General features: G+C 39.5%; 2 protein-coding genes across 3 annotated transcripts; one reads left to right on the forward strand and one right to left on the reverse strand.

Moving 5' to 3' along the window:
* Positions 1-597: 597 nt before the first annotated feature.
* On the reverse strand, positions 598-18,494 carry LOC104056800 (carbonic anhydrase 2). Its single transcript, XM_054059024.1, has 7 exons — positions 18,325-18,494; positions 17,562-17,759; positions 7,187-7,305; positions 5,667-5,759; positions 4,871-4,933; positions 3,700-3,855; positions 598-1,459 (listed from the first exon to the last, which is right to left on the reverse strand). The coding sequence occupies exons 1-7, from the start codon at positions 18,356-18,358 to the stop codon at positions 1,340-1,342; spliced, it is 783 nt and encodes a 260-aa protein (XP_053914999.1). The 5' UTR covers positions 18,359-18,494; the 3' UTR covers positions 598-1,339.
* On the forward strand, positions 18,449-19,484 carry LOC128851270 (translation initiation factor IF-2-like). 2 transcript variants are annotated; one of them, XM_054059025.1, is made up of 2 exons: positions 18,449-19,060; positions 19,223-19,484. In XM_054059025.1, the coding sequence occupies exon 1, from the start codon at positions 18,449-18,451 to the stop codon at positions 19,004-19,006; it is 558 nt and encodes a 185-aa protein (XP_053915000.1). In that variant the 3' UTR covers positions 19,007-19,060; positions 19,223-19,484. The 2 variants fall into 2 exon arrangements, with proteins under 2 accessions (XP_053915000.1, XP_053915001.1); XM_054059026.1 differs by having other exon boundaries at positions 19,228-19,484.
* The last annotated feature ends 1,245 nt before the right edge of the window (positions 19,485-20,729 follow it).

Raw genomic sequence — 20,729 nt, forward strand, 5'->3', positions numbered from 1 at the left:
CCTTTATGGCACTGTTTGGTTCCTGTGCATTTAGAACAGATTCATATTTAGGTATCTATTGCATATGTATTCATGAAACTGCGAGAACACAAGGATTCAGCAGTTGAAGTTATTGGAAGCTGTTGTTTGCTCAGTAGTATTTCTGATAAAAAAAAATATTCTGTTGAAATAATTCATGTGATATGATACTGTAAGGCTAAAATCCAAATGCCGGCACTGGGGACAGTCTTGAGACATTTGGAGAAATAGATTGAAATGTCCTGCATGAGGATGAGGCACCTTGCTTTTAAGTTGTCCCCTCAGGGCAATGTTTAAGCAACTGCTTTGAAGAAGTCCATTCCTCAATAACATTTTCAGATGTATGCAGTTAACTTTGATGAAAATTCATAATGATTGTTCAAAACTAACACTTTCTTCTGCTATCAGAGAGCTACTTAGAGTAAGTTTCTGACCACATCTATATAGATTTGCATTCCTCTTCAGTGACACTGAAACCAGGTCCAAATATAGTATACATTTAGTAATTATTTTTACCATGCAACAATACAAAGACATTAGTAACACGTTTCCTGAATTAAAATAACACAGAAGCAAGAATATAAGTATAGATTTATTAGAGAAGTTATCTAAAATACAATATTATTTTTTTGTCTTTAAATTAGAGCATATATTATGTCAAGGAAAAGATATTTTGTATTATTTCTATGGTAATAACAGATTTTAAAGATAATACTTAATTTAGGACATTTTTAATTAAAAAAAATTCCAACACTACCATTAAGACATGATCAAGGTTGTTGATAGCATGGGTAAAAATGTAAAATGGTCTCAAAAATATTTACATGTCAGTTTCTTAAAATCTAAGAAGTCTAATTCACAATATTCATTTTGTTTTGCTTTCTCAAAATACTTTTTCCTAAATTATATTTAGATTCTGTATTCCTGTGCTTTTCAAAAAGCTTCAAGTTATCGTAAGTTATGTGTACTATCACATCTGTGGATGAGGTTTCTTAAAATGGCTTATTTTGCTATCACCATATCCTTTCCCAAGTAGCCAACATACTGTTCGCTATACCAAAGCATCAGTCACAGTAAGAGTCACCAAAATGCACACAGCCACCCCTCCCGATGCCTCCCCTAACCCCACAACCCTAAGAACCCTTTCCTAAGCCAAGAGCTTTTCACATTTCATTAGCTAGCATTTCAGATGCAGAGCAAAAGAAAGAATGGATCTGGGAGTCAAGATGTTGCCAGGGCACACATGGCAAAGGTTTGATTTGTGCTTAGCAAAAGGGGCTCCTCACAAACACAGCAATTTCTAACACACTCAGCGCTGAGGTTACTGGAAGGAAGCTCTGACTTCTCTGTTCTTCAAAGGCTGACATGGGCGCCAGTTGTCCACCATATGGCACACGGGCTCATTCTCAGCATTGAAGCAAAGGCCACGGAGTTTGCAGATCTGTGGGAAAAGGCACAAACATCCTCAAACACGTATTCTTGTTTCAGCGAAACTTTATATAACTTGAGCCTGAACTAGAAGTTCAGCTCAAAGTTTTTCCAGCATTAACAGTCTAGAGATGGCGTTACCACCCACGTGCCTCTGCATTTCATCCACACCTTTCCCTGCCCCTGTTCACAAAATATACCAGCAAAAACAACAAAGAAAGCACAGAAAATAAGGATGTAGGCATATATTTCCTGAACTTCATATACAAAAATTTGTTTGTTCTTCATCCAGATCTGAATGAAAAAAAGACCTTACTCGTAGGTCAAATTAAAGTAACCATATTCATCCAAGACATCTTGATTTTCAAATATTGTGAGAGGCAAAACTGTTCCACATCAAAAGGAGCTTACTGTAAAGTTTTATTGTTTGTTCCTAAAGTAAAATTGATATTTGCACAGTCTAATGCAATAAAAGCATTATTTCTTTCTATTTGCCCCTTTATGTCTAAGTAGGCATCTCTAAAACTAGTAAAAAGACTCTACCAATAAAATTACCCACCCCAAATGTGACCTTGCACAGACAGCTGGAACTCCTGACAGAAATATGTAGGTGGGATAAAGGATTTCACACAAGTCAGGCTGCAGGCCAGGTTTTCCATATTCATGGAGGAAGGCCCCCAGCAGTGATCAGCCCAGGAAAAGACTTTACTTTCAGGACCAACCAGAACAAAGTTCAGAGCTCCCCCTCTGCCAGGAACTACTGTGTCACTACAGCAAACGATAATGCGCTGGCTACAACCTGCTGTAATATCCAGCTTTTATCTACCTTTGGAAAACCAGTCCAACTTGAACCAAGTGTCAATACTCTGCTTTATAGTTTCTTGTTTTTATCAGTTTTGTAACAGAAAGGCAAGCTGCCACAGACAGTTTTGATCTCAAATCCATCTTTGAAATGTTGATGGTAATATGGAGGGGGGTGTAGGAGAAACAAGTGGTGTCTTTTACCACTTGTAGGTGGTTAAAGTAGGTGTAGTAGGAAAAACAACTCTATTCTGGTGAATGTGCTCCTGCCCTATAATAAAACCATATTTGCATGGATTATCAATAGCAATACCAGCAGTTTAGAACAAGTAAACAGTGCCAACTTTAATGCTCCCTTGCAGTTTATTAATGGTAATCATTGCTATAATTATTATTTCCAGAAGTTCTTCCATATCATTTATTCTACCTTTTATTACATGAAGTCCAACAACTGCACCATTACACTTTTCTCACATCAGCTGAATAAACACCCTAGAATTGTGTAAATTGTTACATCTCTGCCACTGATAAAAGGGATTTAAGAGTTTGAAGGATAAACTAAAGCCCTTCAAGGCTAGTTTATATTTATAGGCTCTAGGGTCTATTTATATCTTCCAAGCACACAGATGTGAACCCGAGGATGGAATCTTGTCTCTGCGTAATTTCATTAATGGATAGTGCAGAAAACTAGGGCCAAAAGGGGTTTAATCTGCATGAGCTCCTTCCTATTAGGAAGACTCTATCCTCCTCAAATTGCTCAACAGAATAAAGCATTTTTTTCAGCAAGCCGACTTCTGGAATCTGCAAGTTTTGCCTCTTCCAAACAATGCAGTTTTGTTAGGATTGTCACAATTCTGCATGGGATTCCCCAGTCTGTTCTGTGCTGAACAGAACTTGTAAAATGAGCTCTGTGCCCTGGAAATACTGGAAGACCAACAAATCAGCTGCATTGTGAGACTGCAGATGCAGAATGCATGCTCCTCAGATGCTTTGTAAGCCCAGTATTTTCAGGACAAGTATACCCAGATAGGTGGTGTGTGCATGCACAAGCACACCTGCTGGTGCTCACAATACATGCGAGACTAACTCTGCATGTGCAAATGATCCTTTCATGCATGCTACAGTTTTCCCAGATTTTTTACCACATGGCAGCTCTAACTATGTATCTGGAAAGCTTGATTAAATTTTATAAAACCCCACAAAATTTCCCTGGACTGTGTCCAAATGGAGGACAGCCTTACATTTTACAGTAAACTCTACTTCCACACACAGAAGCAGAGTCCTGCCAGGATAACAACTTCAGATATAAATTCCTTACATGTGATGCAAGCTAATTCCGCATAGCTCTACAGTAACATAAACTGCCACTTCAAAGATTACCAGAAAGACTGAACTGAAGCAATCAATACAACTCCAGTACACATCTACCGGCACCGTCCATTGGAGACCTACCTGCTCAGGGCTGACAGTGATGGGCTCCTTCAGAACATGCCAGATGACACACTCCAACAGCGGAGGAGTGGTCAGTGAGCCAGGGTACGTCCAATAGTCTCTGCATGCAGGAAGCAGCCCAGTAGGGTCAAAGTTTGTGAAGGAAGCTTGCTTTCCCTACAATAAAGAATGGGCTAACATCAGCGAAGAGATCACATACATACACTGGGCTTGCAGCAGTAAAGTCTCCTATGGGAAGCTTCATGTTTGGAGAAAGGCTGAAATGGAGTTTGACAGGATGTGTTGAGTACCTCACTTGGGATTAAAAACTTTCAGCAATTTATTTCTTATAAGACCTTCAAGACAATGTTTCTCATTTCAAATACTGAAGTTATGTTCCTCGCTCCAAGAGATATGATTTGACGTTGCTTGAAGGAACAATGAGATTTCAGATGTCGTATACACTAATAGCACTGGAAATACACAACATGGGAGACTTGCTGGAGAGTCCACTGCAGTAAATGGCAACATCCACTTACTTCAAAAGGAGCTTGATGACAAATGTGACAGCATAGTCTCATTCTTTACCTTTCCTGTGTATACACTGACACAGGCCTTTACCCACTATGAAGGTACCTAATTACTCAGTGAGTACTTTCAATTTCTCCTTACTCAGCTCATTAGGATCACACACATACTTCACACAATATTCAAAATATAGAAAGGATTTTTTTCCTAAGAGTTATATATCCCTATCACACTTCTCTGACTCTCTAGAAATACCCAAGAGAAGCATGCCCTCTTGGAGGAAGGAAATTTATCTCACAGATGCAGAGATGAGGGAAAGTGTCTTTTGCATTTGTCACTACTGACTAGAAAGGGCACCTAAAAGAGTAGTTAGATTTGGAAGATGAATCCTACCCTATGGGTTTAAATGCAGTTATATGACAGAGAAATGTGGTCACAGAGACAGAAAATGATTCCCATTTCCATTATTCCCTGCCCTCTACCACAACTTCATTCAAATCTCTTTTGCATTTAGGGGTGCAGGAGCATCAGTGCTGATGGCAGGAAGGTTTGTTTTACTTTTGTACATGCATTAGATTGGGAAGAAGTAAAAAATCCACTTTCTGAAGAACACAACACAGCACAGTTGTGATTGGTGTCAATCAACACAGGCAGCAAATATTACCTTGGTTTGAATGGAGTTCAGAGCATCCACAACTTTCTGTATTTCAGGCCTGGCATTTCCTACCTGTAAAACAAACCATATGAAAAGAAAATAACCATGCACTCTCACAATACCTTTAGTTTTCTGTTACAGTTCTCAAAGAAATATTTTTCCCAGCACCATTTCGTTACATAACAGGAATAGTACAGCAAAAGTGACTGGAACTGTCTCTGTAAAATCATGTCAGTTGACAGTCAGCACAAATGGGTCAGCCAAGGACACTGGACAGAATAAAGTTATTTTCGTTTAGTGTGTGGATTTATTTCTGGACTTTAGCTGTTCTTTATTCATAGAAGTCAACCTTCTAATAAAATACAGTGAGGCCAGGACAGAGTACCCACTGCTGAGGTAGAGCCACCTTCTCCAGCAAGTGGTGAAGACATTTCAACTCAGACAAGAAGTGCTGGACGTTTAACAATGACAGGAAAATAGGTGTTATTTAGACTGGTCCTACTGCAGATTCACATACGCATAACTTTGTCAGTCATTCATATCGCCTTTCACTGATAAGAGTAGTGTCGCTGAAGGCAAGTATCCTGCTATACGGCTGCCGCTGTGATGGATGGCAGTCATACTCCATGGGTAACATACAATTTTTATGTGTAGAGAAAGCCAAGAATTTGAAGCACCACCTAGTTTGCTATGGGTTTAGGTAACATAACATAATGCTGCTTTACCATGTATTTTAGGCTTTTAGGTCCCCCTGCATCACAGTGAATATATTGGACTCGCCCTGATAATAAAAAGTTTAACTAACCTTCAGGAAGACGCCTACCACAGCCAGACCATCAGGGTGCTTCACAGCTTCAGCAAATTTACCATATTTTACATTCCAGTGAACAAGATGGAGCTAGGAACAAGAAAACAACAAGCTCTATGAGGATGATATAGCATCCACAATATTTTACAAATGAAGATGCAGGGAAGTAATTTATTAAACATTAAGAGCAGATGGTGTTTTACAGCTGACATTTTAAAACTTTTGTGTACAGTTAAGAATTTGTTTAATCATTCATCTATTTTCAAGTTTCATTTCTGCAAAGAGATCTCTGTCATACATTTTATTTTGCTTCTCACTCTTATTCCCAGATGAATTTTAAATGCAAACTATGGCTGTATCATTCTGCTTCGAGTCTGGCGAAATACCTGTTGTCTTCAGCATGAGTTTTGCCTGCATGTAGCCTGCAGGACTTTGATTTGGTATTTCGATGCTATATATCCTGAATGATTTTCAGTGTCAGAAGAAGCAGAAAAGACACATTAACTATAGATCTGACTCACAATCTAGAGAGTTTTCAAAAAACAGTCCTATCAGTTTCTGGAAAGCCTTTGTAAAGAATATGAAACGAATCTCCAGGTGATGTTAGCCAGGATGCTGTTTTGTTTTCCATTTCAAAGTTATTTCTAATTTAAGTTCATCTGTCTGTTTCTCCATATCTGCAAATCAAGTTGAGCGAGTAATTATGGTATTGTGAACAGATGCAAGGCAATGGTAACTTTCTCAGATACGACAGAAGCTACTTCTGTCTCACGAAAAAGAGGCAGAACCAATGAATTTATGGAGCTATTTCTTTTATCAGTCAATGCAATTCACAGGTATGTTCAGTTAAGGGTATCTACAGAAGGGTTTAAAAAGTCTGTCACAGTATCCAGAGGTAGATTTCTAAATAGAGAACAAAGAAAGATGGGATGCAAGGCACTAAAGTCACTCCATTTCTGTAGTGAGACTGTAATACAGAGTCTTAAGTGGTCCAAGAGACGTCTGAAGTCTTAAGGATATTACAAAGTGCCTGCAAGGTATCACTTTGATACCTGCCCTCTTCACAGCTCCCCTTGCTTCTTTGCTACCAAAAGATGAAAGAGTCTGTCACAAAATTATTCTGGTGTTTATATAAATGTCTATGATGCTAAATTTAAGCCAGGAGAAGGAGCTGTATGTGTACAGAGGTACCGCAATTCTATTTCTTCATATTTTTCAAGTGTCACCAATAAAGCAGAGGAAAACCACTGATCATTAATGTGAGCTTTTCATTTTTTGCAGTCTCTTTGACATGAAGTTGCTCAAAAAGAATATACTACAAGAGTCATCCAATTCTAATCTTTGCTCTTGCACAGAGTAGGTTCTAGGTAGCATCTACGGTAACCTTCACCACCTCCTGCCCTGTAAAGAAGCTGCTACTGTGGTGGAATATTAAGAAAAAAAAAACCCACAACACACAACAAATCCCCCCAATCTCATTATACACAAAAGACTGCAAAAGTTAATGCATGTCCTACCTCTGCATCATACGTCACACCATCCACAGTGTGCTCAGACCCTTGGCCCTCACAGGATCCCCAGTGAATGTGAAACTGGACCAGTCTGTACACTCCATCCAACGCTCCTCCTTGCAGCACTGCAAAGCAAATAGTATCTATTAGCATCTCCCATAACCTTTGTTACCAAGGCTTATTTCAAACTGGAATGCCCATCTCAGGTCTTCCAAGGGATTACAGCTCATTGCTCTGCATGCTGCCATGCTACTCCAGATCATCTTCAATGGCACATTTCTGCAATACATCCAAATCAATAAGAAACACAAAATCATAAGTGACTTTACAGTGAGTGTCTCATCAGCATTTTAACAGGCATGCTAATATTACAGGTGATGAGGAGAGAGCTAAGGATGTAACTTTTCTGTCACCAAATAGATAAAAAAGACCAAGAAAAAGGATAGCTTTTGTAAGAGGCCCATATAGAGTTATTCTATGGAAGTACACTTGAAATCATCTTTCATTTACTAACATACTCTGTTCCTTCATTTTAGACACTTTATCCATTTAGGCCTTAATCCTGCAAATCCTGCGGTAGATTGGATTGAGTAAAATGGGTTTGGTTCCAAATTAAACCTAAATACCTGTTAGCCATGGGTTGTAGCAAGGTAAAGGGCTAGGCACAATGCAAGGCATTGCAGAGATATGAATTCAACTGTTGTCCCTTCCATCCTTTACTCCTCAAGAATGAGTTTAAAAACTGGTGGTGAAAACAGCAATGCCTGCAGAGGCAGATTTTTTTTTTTTCAACATATGAATTGGAAATGAGGCATTTACTTATACTCTCCACTATCTGACATTACTCCTGCTATGGGATTGCTGTAAGTGGAGTGCCCAGCCACATTTTCAATTATACAAGAGCAAGTTCCCCTGAGTTCCCTTATTCTGCTTCTTAGTTTTAACCTTGTACTTAAAGTATGACTAATCACCATTAAGATATGCAGGATCAAGCCCTATTACTGCAAAACGCTCAAGGCACAGACAATGTCTCCTCCAGTGTAGCATAAAGCACAGAACAATAACAAATAGTTCTATTAAATAGAACTATTTATCTAAGTTATTAGAGTGAAGTTTCACATTGGCTTGTGGTTTGTTGGTTTTGGTTTTTTCAAAATCTCAAATTGACAATTAAATCTTTAAGATGTTAATATCTAAAATATAAAAATATTTTCAAGTGTAATTTGAAACATTATATATATATCTTAGAGCTCAATTACTCTACATACACACAATAAAGTGACAGAAGAGTGTTGACATCAGATATTATGTGTGAGTGTTCTCTGTGTATGTGCCACAAACAAAATGGTTCTGTGGAGTGAAGATGCTTTCCTCTCAGCCTACAATTAGTTTAGACACTATCACGATGCGTGCATGTATGAAAATATACATCAAATGCAGATAGGAAAAGGTCACTGTCTGTTCAGGTTTGAATAATTCTGATTGTACACAAGCATGGACAACAACAGTTGTGGATACTTGGCAATGAGGTGATAAGGATTTGACTGAAAAACTGGAATACGTGAAAATTAAATATAAGAGAGAGAAAAAACACATTAGTTTGCACCGATGTGCCTTACACATGCAAAATTTGGGTTCAGTGGACAAATTTAGCATTTGCCTGGGGCTCCTTTGGTAAATATATTTAGAAGTCTCCCAACATGTATTTCTATTCGAAAAAATGTGAATATATGTTCCCCTTCAGTCTTTGCAATTTCTGATACTGTAGCCAACACTGAACAGTCAACAGACCAAGACTTGCCCTACCTACTGCCAGCTATGCGATGCAAAGAAGAATGGCTACTTAAAGTAATTAAATAGGAACATATCTTACTTTACTTTTATGTTTATGCATGTGCCAGCTGCCAAGAAGCCTAACTGTTTCAAGTACAGGACTACAGATCGGAATACCTTTTTTTTTCAGAATGGCCACTGTAAATGTGCATTAGTTCCTTTTGAAAATGAAGTAATTGGTTGTTATATCTTTACAGATACAATGATTATTTAATCTACACAAGGTCATGCTTCATTTAAAAATGATGCCATGGAGTTGCAATGTTTCAGTTTCAGTTCCTTCGGCTGATGGACCTGCTGCTCATTGCAGGTACAAATGGACTAAGATTCCACCATTCCTCAACCTCAGAAAGCACTAGTGCAGCACAGGTTAATCTGCCATTATTAGTCAATGGAAAGCATGCTGAAAAGCAGAACCATGCAATCTTCTTAAATCCATTTGCAGTGTTATTTCTCCACACAAAGTTTGCTATGGTCTCATAAAACTCAAAAGATGCACAAAAATCTCTTTGCAGTTTTTGCTTACTTTTCTCAGTCTGTGGTTCTCAAATCCAGCACTAGCTTATTTTGACTCACAGCAGAGCATTCAAAGAAAGTAATAATTAGATTAGTGTGAATGAATACAAATTCAGCAGGCTTAATTATAGAACAGCCCTTCTTGTTCTAGCCTACATAAAGCAATTATTTTTTAATGCTTCTCAGCCTTTCAAAGAAGTAAAATTTAAAATTAAACTTAAAAGGCAAAGTAGAAACGTTAGACCTTCATTTTTTTTTCCAGCACAAGCTTTTTAACCCATGAATAAATGTTACCAGCTTTTGCAAAGTAAAAGTTCATCAAGAATTGGAACAACATTCACACCGGGAACTTCCCTGCCCAGGAACATCAATTCAGGCCACATTTATGACAGAAGTCCAACATTTCCAATCTGTTTTTTTTTTTTTAAAGGAATGGGGAAATTCTGATCCATATCTGAGCATCTGATCATCATCTCCCTTCCTTTTGAAATTAGTGTTAGTGGAAACCACCCTAGAAATCAATGCATAGCTGTGCTCCCTTTTGTTATATAGCACAGCCTCAGATCCAGGGGAAAGACAGCACAGGACAACCTGGAAAACATATTCTTTTCTTACAGATTCAGCTTACACAACATCATCTGTCACTAACCCCATCTCCATAGATGTGTAACAGTTTTAAAGGTGATAGCTTGAAAATGCAACTTTTTTTTTTCCTATTTGACAGTTATTTGGAATGTTACAGCGAGAAAAACTTGGAAGTACTTTGTTAGTTTAAGAAATGGTAACTGTTTTCAACCTTCTACTCTTTACTGAGGAAGTTATACTAGTAACATCCACTAATTATATTGCACTGTATTTTAAATGATCTCATAACTTCTTAAATCAGGTGAAAATAAGAATTAGCAGAGCTAATTTGGAAAGTCAAATAACCACACGAACTGTTCCATTTATGTCTCAGGTTTCTTGGATAAAGAAGAGAACCTTGTTTTTTCTCCATTACCCTTTCTTAGGATATTTGGAAACGTGCAGAAATCAAAGGCCATTTTGCTGCATCTAGGACAGTTGGTTACTGAAGCCACACAGCTTCACTGTTCTTGTAAAGCCAAGTCACATTTCCTATGCAAAGCAGTATACCTCTGTGAAAAATACAATGGACCACTTCACACCTTTTTTCCCATGAAGTGACAGCATCCACATGTGAATTTTTACAGGAATACTGTGGAATTACTGTTATTCATTTATCTTCTACAGGATGGTCTCTCTATAGTGAGTACAAGACTAACAAATTTCATCCTGTCAACGATATACTCAATCTGCCTGAATTACAAGATCATTTCATGAGTTAGAAAGAACTTTCTGTCATACAATTAATGTAGTAAGAAAAATACTACTCTGTCACTCTACAAAAATGCAGAATGAGAAAGTGTTCTTCAAATGGAAATCACTGACAGCAAAGCTCCTTGCAGCAGCTGAAACAACAGGTCCACTAGGGTATGATGGACAGTTAGGAGCTCAAAACTTCAGAAATTTACTTCTAACTGAAATATCACCAAAAAACCCTAGCAGCAGGACATTTCAAGCATCTGCCTTTGAGGACAGCTGGCTTGCGCAGACATTGCTTTGGCAAAAGGAAAGCCATGACTTAGTATCAGCCTACAGTAGATGTACGCATGTATATGACATAGGTATGTGCATATATAAATATATGCACAGTAGATACATTAACATTAATGTTATGTAAGCATTTGTGTTCACACAGACATCTGTTAAGATAGAAAACAGGCCTTGAGGAAACAAAGTAAATGAAGCATTACTTGAAAACAAAAAAAGAATCTTGAACATCATGCACTATTAATGGCACAAAAAAGGCTCTTATGAGGATGCACAGGGATTAGCCTTGTGTCCTTATGCAAGGATGGGCTTCCCCATCTAACAGACTGAAGAGTTCAGTTAGGGTGAGCTGTCACTTCTGTGAAATGTGGAGTACAAAGAGTCCTACTTTGTAAGATGTTTCCTTCTTCGTGTTCTCTCTATGAGACATTCCTCCTAGGATGCTGTATCATGACAAGCAGGAGAGCAAGACAGCACACGAGTACCCAACTATAGGGATCATACCTGCAGACGACATCTGTAATGGGTTTCACCAAGAGAAAAACACTAAGTAGTCAGTATCTCATAAGAAAAAAAAAAAAAACATAAACAGCCCTACTCTGAACTTGCAAGAGGGTTAGTCTGATAAGTCAACAGGGATGTTCCACAGAGATAGGCCAAAATGAAACATCTGCCAAAATGTAGCAGGTCTGCAGACGTGTGTATCAGCAGGTCAGCGATTCTAATTCACCAAAGATGAACTACTTGATCCAGACTGGGTAATAGCTAGAGACTCTGACCTGCTTAAGGATACAATCCCACTATTTGCGATCAGTGGATTTTATCTCTCATGCATTCTCTTAATTAGAGATTCCCTGTGAGTTGTAAGGTGCTACCCCGAGTCCCTAATCAGCAGTCAATCCTCACCTTTCACCCCACGCAAGCTGGCAATTTTTGTTAAAACTGAGTTGGAAGCATTAAAATTAACTTAAAAGCAGTAATTGGCTTAATTTCTAATCGTAATAACTAAAATATTAATCTCAGTGATTGCTTACAGTACTGAAAATTGTGCATTGGACATGATGCACATACTATGTCGAGATCTAACGAAGGATGAACAAACTCAGAGTGAGTATTGCCTCTAAATACTCAGCAGTCACTCCTGCCGATAAGAAACGAATAAATATATCAACTGGGCACAGTCATGGTAGTCATGGTGACATGTGGCAAACAGCTTCATTATATCTTAAAAATAAGCTTTTCCAAGTGGCCCTAGATGATACCAGCTGGCTGATTTCTCCTGGTTCTGCACTAAAGTGTCTCTAAAGGAGGAATCTGGAAGGCAGAAAGGAAGTTGCCATGCTTGTTAAATAGATAATCCATATCAAATTTTGGCACAGAAGTTATGTGAAAAAAAAAAAATCAACAAAACCAACCAACCAACCAAACAAACAAAAAACACAAAAAAAGCATTGATGTAAGTAAATGGCATATTTGGGCTCTGTAAAGAAATGAAGATCTGAAACATGCAGGACTGATCTCAAGCCTTCTCATCTTCCTTTCCAGTTCCTGGAAGCACTAAGGCTATTCTCAAGTCACCTGCTCACACAGGCTTTGCAGCTTCTGGTGATCCCAGTTCACAGGAGAAATGACTTAATGATCACACACCCACTGGGACTTCTGACTTTCTAATTGTACCTGTGTATAAAGGTACTTGTCACACATCAAAAGGTGTTTGCATACAGTCTCCTAAAGCTATAAGCAAACAGTTCCTTGATTTATGATTCAGAAGTCAACACATTTCTTAGGCTGTACTGCATTATGGACTTTCAATCCCTGACTGTATACTGATAACATGCAATTTTATCCTGCCATAGGTAATATTACATCCTTACAGGCGGGAAGCCTAAAAATAGCCCAGTGGCAGTGACTTGAATTAAAAGTTGTACCTTAAGGACCGCAGACCTATATGTTTCTTCCTCAGTTTACCTGCTGATGCAGAAGTTTAGGAAGAGAACAACAGCGGCACAACTTTTAGGGTAACTCACTGCCGAGTATTGCACTGGCTATTGATTAACAAATATAATAAAATAAATTGGTTTGTTCACAACAAGTCATAATTCAAGACAGTTGAAGCTTCCTCATTAATATTTACAATTATAAGAAGAATTGCATAATATATTTGATTACAACTAGTGAAAGTCTCCCAAGGGGTGCTAGTTCTGAGGTCAATGTTATATTTTAATTTCCCTAGGTCTCCTCATAATTTTGAAGTTCCACTACAACTGAATATCTGCAGAAGTGTCAGATTTCCTTGGGACTCTGTCTTGGATTTCAGTATTATCTCTAGCTCACTGGCAGTGAAGGAAAAGGAAATAATTAAGAGACTCGTCTACCAGCAGAAATTAGGAGTACATTTAGTAATGTCTCTAGAGCCTTACACCATCATTGCAACTCACTTCTGTCAGATTCCACAGCTAAAATATGATATTTTAACATTCTTGTTATGGAATAAATTAACTGCTGATTGACTTCCTCCTTTTATAAACTCATCATACACGATCAGAAAACACATAATACAGTGTCTACTGCTGTGAGAATTTGCCATTTGAATTTCAGGGTTTAGGTGAATTCTGAAAAGTTTTCTGGGAAACTACACAGAGAACACATTATAAGTACGTTACAAACTCTTCTTTCAGGCTCTTCAGGCTTTCTTGAGCAAAGTCACTTCCTGTGGTTTTACAGCTCTGAGAAGCTGCTGTTTACTTCTGTTTTTTAAAGTGACTGAAGTGATATACACATCGTTGCAGCAGGCTATAATGTAAAGTGATCAATATGATAAAATAAGAACGCTTAATGAAATACTCCTTTGCTATAAAGTTCCTAAAATAAAGTGCATTATTATAATTCAACAGTTATCAGCACCATTTCTTTCACTCATGGGTGGAAGGTCAGATTCCAAGATACAAGACTGGATGAACCTTAATTTAGAGTTTTAATCCTAGTGACATTTTATCATAATGAATCTAAAGTAATTTAAACTTTTATTTTAAGCTACAGAATTTTAAATATTAATGCCTACAAATAATTTTATGCTTATTAAAAGACACTGGACATGAGAACTAAGAAAGTAGCTGCAAGAACTTTAGAAGAAGGGAAAATAAGTAACAACTGGAAGTTCCCTCTGTTCGCTTTCTGTACACAAGTCCAAGAAAACATTCAAATACCTGTGGGGAAACAAGACAGAAGACATCCTTTATCTAAGAGAAATAATGGCATTGTAGCAAACAAAAGCATTCATGAATATGGCAATGCCGACTTGTGGATTTCCTTTCCATACACCATTTCTATCAACTCGCATTCATGAAATATGAAGGGGATTCACTTTGTGAAGAGACTGAGCCTTTAGAATTGTATTCTGGAATATATCAGCTACCACATAATCCAAGATATTCAAAGGCTATACTACAAGAACTGAAATAGATTTGGGGATAATTGCTTGGGAAGAGGATTTTAACAGGCTAGTAACGTCTTAAGCATATGTATGAAAATTAACAAGAAAGTAAGAAAAACCCAGGTTCTAAAGCTACCATAAATATTTTAACATCATTTCTTTGTTAAAACATCATTGTAAAATAAAATCGTATGGGTCATAGGCATAACTACAACCTGAATGAAGAGTTATGTCTACAAAGCTCCACCTATTAGTAAAGAGGTCTAAAAGCAGAGAAGAAAACCATTTCCTTCTGTAAAGATACATTAGTCATATAAATTGCATATATTTTTGTTAAAATTTAAACTTTTATTGTATATCCTTACTATGCTAAAGACTATAGATAGGATATCGCTCTACAAAGTCCTAATCTTTTCTTTAGTTTTCACAGATATAGGCAGAAGCTTTACACTACAATCTGTATGCACACACACAACGTAATAAATATACATTCTGGGGGGAAAGTCTTTTATTTGGGTGAAAAATATTTTACATAAAATTTTCAATTATTCTGGTATCTACTTGTTGTTACATGTGATCAAAAGTATTCACATTACATATTTTATGAATCAAAGAAATAAGTAACAACTACTTTCAAACAGTTTTATCCAAACATGCATTTTAGCTTTCTTATGTATTTTTACGATACTATTGCAAGAACTCATTTTCCATACAATAAAGAGCAGGAGGCAAACAGACATTAATACCTAGAACTGCTGTTTAATTTACTTCATTGTTATTAGTCACAATTTACTTCAGTGTTATTAGAAGATTCTTAAAGAATGGATGTACTTCTTTGTGTGCAATTATGTCTTGAAGATTATTCACACACAATGATCTTATTACTTCATTTTGCACCACAGATAATTCATTATTGAACACAGGACAGCTCATAGGAGCAAGCACTATAGACTGTGGGAAGTATTTACAGGATTTTCTTCCGCTGTTTTCTGTAAAACATATCAGCACATCACAATCTCACATAGCTTCTCCTTGTGACTGTTGCGTGATGCGTAATCAAGAATTTGGTATGCACATTACAGTTAGTCTCAAATTCAGAAATAGGAGTGAATCAAGTAGAGTCAAGTCAAAGGCAGCTCTATTCTGTGTAAGGAAAGTAGGTTACCTAGTTAACTGCATACAAATGAAGTCATTAAGTGTGCTGCCAGGTAGATTCTATGCACTGTAATTTTCAATAGGAAGCATGATACTGAAGAATCCAGCCTTACTTGGTTTCAGAGATCTATTTTTTTTTTCCTAAAGGATAATCAGTTTCTGATTCACTAATAGAGCTACTGAGAATATTTCTACTTGCATCTCCTATCCTCCCACTCTGAAAGCTGTGTCACTGCATATCTGTCAGAGGATCCCTGTCACAGATGTTCTGGTTCTGCACCGACTTTTCTCAAAAAGCACTCTGCCTACAGACATTTCTTTAGATTATTATACGTTCCTGCCATTTTTTTTCCTCCCAAGTTATCAAATTCAACCCGATTTTCACAGTCTTCCCAAACTTATACACACACAAAGTCAACAGATAATAGTTTCATTATACTATGAAGACTTGAAACTGCTTCCTTTGGGCTCAGCGAGAGGAGGTTGACAGTGAGAATGGACTCAAATGTGTCTGATGAAAAATATAATCTTTCTTTGTACTCTGAATTGTTTAATCTTATTCCCCGTGACACTGTTAAAATGAACACGCATTCAGCTCCTTTAGCTCCTCAACACTTCATAAAAAAAAATACTAAGAAGTCAGAATATACTTTTAAAAAAAAAACCAAACATACAAATACTAATCTGGTTCCTCTATGTAAATTATACATGGATCTATGTGTACTTATACAAATGATTGCTGACCACTTAATAACGTCTGTTATGCCATTACATTACCTGCAAAACCCCACGTCTTTAGCAATATGGATCATTTGTTTTCAGCACCATTCCATAACTGGCATTGCTAATGAAACAGCTTAGGAAAAATAGGGCACTTAATCAAGCAAGTTAAATCAGGCAGAATCTAGACAAGGCAACAAGTTACAATAGGATTGGGTTTGCTATCTCAATAAAAAATAGAGGCAGATTCGTTGTAGCAGGATGATGATTTCTACAAATTCAACCAGCTGAAAAACTACAATAAAACACAACCTACAAACCCCCTGTTGCAACTGCGGCTTGGATTTTGTCTGTCCAACAATGCAGCCATTCCTTTCAGTAGTGATTACTGAAAAGTTCGCAGGATTTGGTACTGGTTTTCCTTACACATTAAAATGAACAGTAAGATGCTGCGGAATGACTGCCTGCTAGCAAACTTTGTGAGAATGTGTCAGATATACTGTCTTTATCTAGAAAGCCCAGAGTCAAGAAATGTCAGGGGTAATACTTCCTTAAATTACAACAGAACGAAGAAGTATTTTCTAATAATTCTTCTGTTTCTGTAATCACCTGGGAGCATATTGGCTTCAGAAATATGAAATAATATTTTGATAACCAACAAAACTATTTTCAAACTGTTTCTACTCAAAGCTGTTAACTGCAATCTTTTGTTATTCTAAGGCCAATTTCTTCCTCTGATATATTTTGCCTTTTCTTTTAACCATTCGGCCGGTAGCTTATGACGACCTATGCCTAAAATTGTTCTTGAGCCTTTATCCAAATCTTTCCAACTTAAACAAACATAGAGCAATTCACTTCTCTGGAGTTTAGTGCAGAGCATCTCAAAACTGCCTAGATGGGCTTAGTTTTCTTTTAACTGAACTCAGATTTGTTGTAGCCTGCAGGAGCCATATGGGATGCTGTATTTGGAAGGGCTGAATCTTGATTTGACTGAAGCCTAAACACTTTGGTATTTTTCTTTCTTTGAAAACACCTATGGTCTCAATAGACATTTTAGTATCCGTGGTAGCAGCTTCTACATCTCTAGTCTTGCATACGAATATGAGGTCTCACCTGACTTATCAGAAGAATCATCAAACTCCACGTTGAAGGAATGCCCATTGTTGACTATGTTTCTAGCCGTGCTGGCATCATAACTGAAGCTGAGAGGCTTCAGAGAGGAGTCGTACTTGGCAGACTTGGTGCAAATAGCAATAGGGGACTGGCGCTCTCCATTGGCGACGGGGAAGTGTTCGTGCCAGTGAGCGGGTCCTGCAAGACAGCGTAAAGCAAATCAGTGGGAAAAGACACGAAGTTCAGGGGATATAAAAGATAACCCTCATTCTAGAAACCGGAATGGTTTAACACTAGCATCAGCCTTTAACAACGCACCATCCCAACAGGCTGGCATCGTTGACAAGGGGAAGTCCCACCTGGGGAGCAAGGCAGGGACCCCCAGTTCCTCAGCCTTGGAGGCTGAAGTTTCACCGGGGAGTCCTTCTAGAGGCCACCCCATCCTGCTCGAGCAGCGCCCCGTTCTCCCTTTCGCGTCGCACCGCTACCGAAGTAAAGGAATGACAGTAGGAAACTAGAAGATGCTCCAGGCAAACCGCGCGGCGCGCCGTGCCCGGCTCGCTGCTCAGGCGCAGGCGGCATCTCAAGGTTAAAAGGAAAAAAGAGGAAAAAAAACCAAACAAAAAAAAAAAAAAAAAGAAAAAAAAAAAAAGAAAAGAAATTTAAAAGCTCCTCCGAGCTCGTTCCCGGTCCGGGCAAGGTCTCGGCGCTGCTCCCGGCAGATGCCCGCCCCGCAGCCCCACCGGCCGCTCGGGGCACTCACCGTCGTGGCTGCCGTAACCCCAGTGGTGGGACATGGTGCGCGGCTCGGCCGTGTGCGCGGAGGCAGTCGCAGCGCCGTGTCCCCGGCGCCCTCTCAGGAGCTTTTATAGGCTCCCGCAAACTCCATGCCCTTCTCCGCGGCCGGAGGAAGGGGTGGAGAGCGCGGGCGGGGGCGGAGGGAGACTCCGCCGGGGGCGGAGAGAGCGGTCCCTTATAGTCCGCGATGCGCCGCGGCCGCGGAGCCGGCAGCGCCCCCGGGAGCCGCGGGGCGGCGGCGGGCAGCGCGGAGGCGGCGCCCCTCGCCCTCCTTCCCTATCCCGCATTGCGCACCTGCGGGCGCCCGGCAGCCCCGCAGCGCCCCGCGCAGCGCCGCGACCTTGGGGGACAGCGCGCGTGTCTGTCTGTGTGTGCGCGTGTGTGTGCACGCGTACGTGCGCAGGGAAGGGCGCTGCGATCCCCTGCTGCTCCCTGCCGGGGCGGCAGGGAAAGGCGCGGCGCCCAGGGCAGCTATTTCGGGAGGGAGCGGCGGGGGTCGCGCCTGCATCCCGCCTGCATCCCGCCCCGCCGCGGGGGGCTCGGCAGGGGCTGGCGATGGGGAAGGGATTCACGGGGATTTGGAGGCGGAGATGAGCGCGCGGAGCCGAGGGGAGCTGCCGTCACGCTTCGGGGGAATGAGGACGTGATCGCTCGTTACTTGATAGCGTATTTTTTCTAATAGCGTTCGGAGAAGACGGCAGGTAGAGCTGTGCTTATGTTCACTCCTTAGCGTTTAGGAAATACGTACTTACCGTGAGAGCGGTTAAACCACCGCTCCCGACGGTGGACTTGAGGGAATAAAATGTCGCAATACATATTTTAGATGTTTTTATATTGCTCAACACTCCGGTGTTTTATCGCAGGGCAGGAGGGAGCAGACCTCGACACTACAAAGGGCTGAATTGAGTGGTGTGCCGGGGTTCCTCGTCCCTGCGCTGCAGCCGGGCTCTCCGTCCCCGTGGAGCCACTCGGACCCAAGTGGGTTTGCTGATGATCCTTTCTGACGGCTTTTCCGTGTCCTCTTGCTCAGAGCGTTTTTTGATATAGGAATGACATTGTAACCGTAATATTAGTTTATCCCATTTTCTTATTAAGACAGTTTATTAAAATATGGTTTTAATTTTATTCTGTTGTGATTCAACCACAGGGGACTAAATTCTGTTGTCAGAGAGGTCATTGTAAATCTAGAATAACAACACCAGAATGACTCCATTCACATTCAGATTGTAAAATGTGTGTCATTTGTTTTTATTTGTTAAGGCGGGGGGGGGGGGGGGGGGGGGGGGGGATGGGGGGGAGGGAGGGTATATTCATACAATGTGGTTATTGTTGCTAATAGCAAAAGCAATAAGCTGGGAAATTGCTTATAAAAATTAACAGCATTTCCCAGACCTCTTAAGAGTACAAGCGAAAAATAGTTAGAGCTTATTACTGATTAACACAGTGTGTCCTTTCACATTTGCATACCTCTACTCAAAATGCTTTAGCAACCACAAAAATAGAATTGTGAAGGTAAAACTGTATATACAGAAGTTATTTAGAAGTGGCTGTGGTGTATGTGATGTAGAACAGCAAATGGAAATGCATGTTAGAAATTCATTAGGAATTTCTATTTGCTCATTATAGGTACTTTCTAACAGCCACTTTTAAATCTGCCAGTTGTGCTGTCCAAGTGTGTTGCCCGTCTCTCAAAAACACACATATGCAAATCCATATAGGTAACATCCGTTTGTGTTGTAGGAAGGAATAAGATTTCTGTACATTTCAGAAGGCTTCCTTCCATTTAATCTTACTATAAAAAAACTAATTCAGCCTGACTCCTCTGCACTCTCATATGTTGAGTTTCCTCTGACGTCAAAGGGAGTAAAACATAAAGGACAAGTACAGGATTAAGGACAACACAATGTTTGGCATAGTAGGCTTCCTCGAAGATCTGCTTAGAGCTCTTGCGAGGGAAATTAAGTCAGTAAGTAGCACCACAAAGGGTCTGGGATTTTAATTATATGAATCTTCATTTTTATGACATTATTTCTGTCAGTTGGAATGTGGTACATGTGAAACACACAGAAGCATACATCTGCAAATATAAGGTCCACAGTTCATAAATTCAAATACCTATTTTATTTGATCGTGCAGCAGTTAGTACGTGCAGGCTTAAGTCCTTGCCAAGAAGCTGCTGTTGAAGGCCTGGCACTGATTTAGGATTGTCAGTTCCAGTTTCTTTCTCTTCTGTCTCCTGCATGCATCAGACTTCTCTGATCTGAGTGTGGTATTATGGCTGAATGCAATCCCTCAAAGAAAGCTATAAGCTAACCTTGAGCAGAAGTTGGCTACTGGAAACAGTACAGCCCATATGATACTGCACACTGG

Source organism: Cuculus canorus, chromosome 2 (assembly GCF_017976375.1).
Source record: "Cuculus canorus isolate bCucCan1 chromosome 2, bCucCan1.pri, whole genome shotgun sequence".
Lineage (NCBI taxonomy): Eukaryota > Metazoa > Chordata > Aves > Cuculiformes > Cuculidae > Cuculus > Cuculus canorus.

What these genes read in the sequence shown, in the direction of transcription:
- LOC104056800 (XM_054059024.1), bottom strand. Translation starts at nt 18,358, where the DNA reads ATGTCCCACCACTGGGGTTACGGCAGCCACGACG. An exon ending in TGATTCTTCTGATAAGTCAG is followed by an intron (nt 7,306 to 17,561) that starts GTGAGACCTCAT and finishes TTTGCTTTGCAG; the next exon opens with TGCTGCAAGGAGGAGCGTTG. An exon ending in TCACTGTCAGCCCTGAGCAG is followed by an intron (nt 1,460 to 3,699) that starts GTAGGTCTCCAA and finishes CTTTTCCCACAG; the next exon opens with ATCTGCAAACTCCGTGGCCT.
- LOC128851270 (XM_054059025.1), top strand. Translation starts at nt 18,449, where the DNA reads ATGCCCTTCTCCGCGGCCGGAGGAAGGGGTGGAGAGCGCGGGCGGGGG.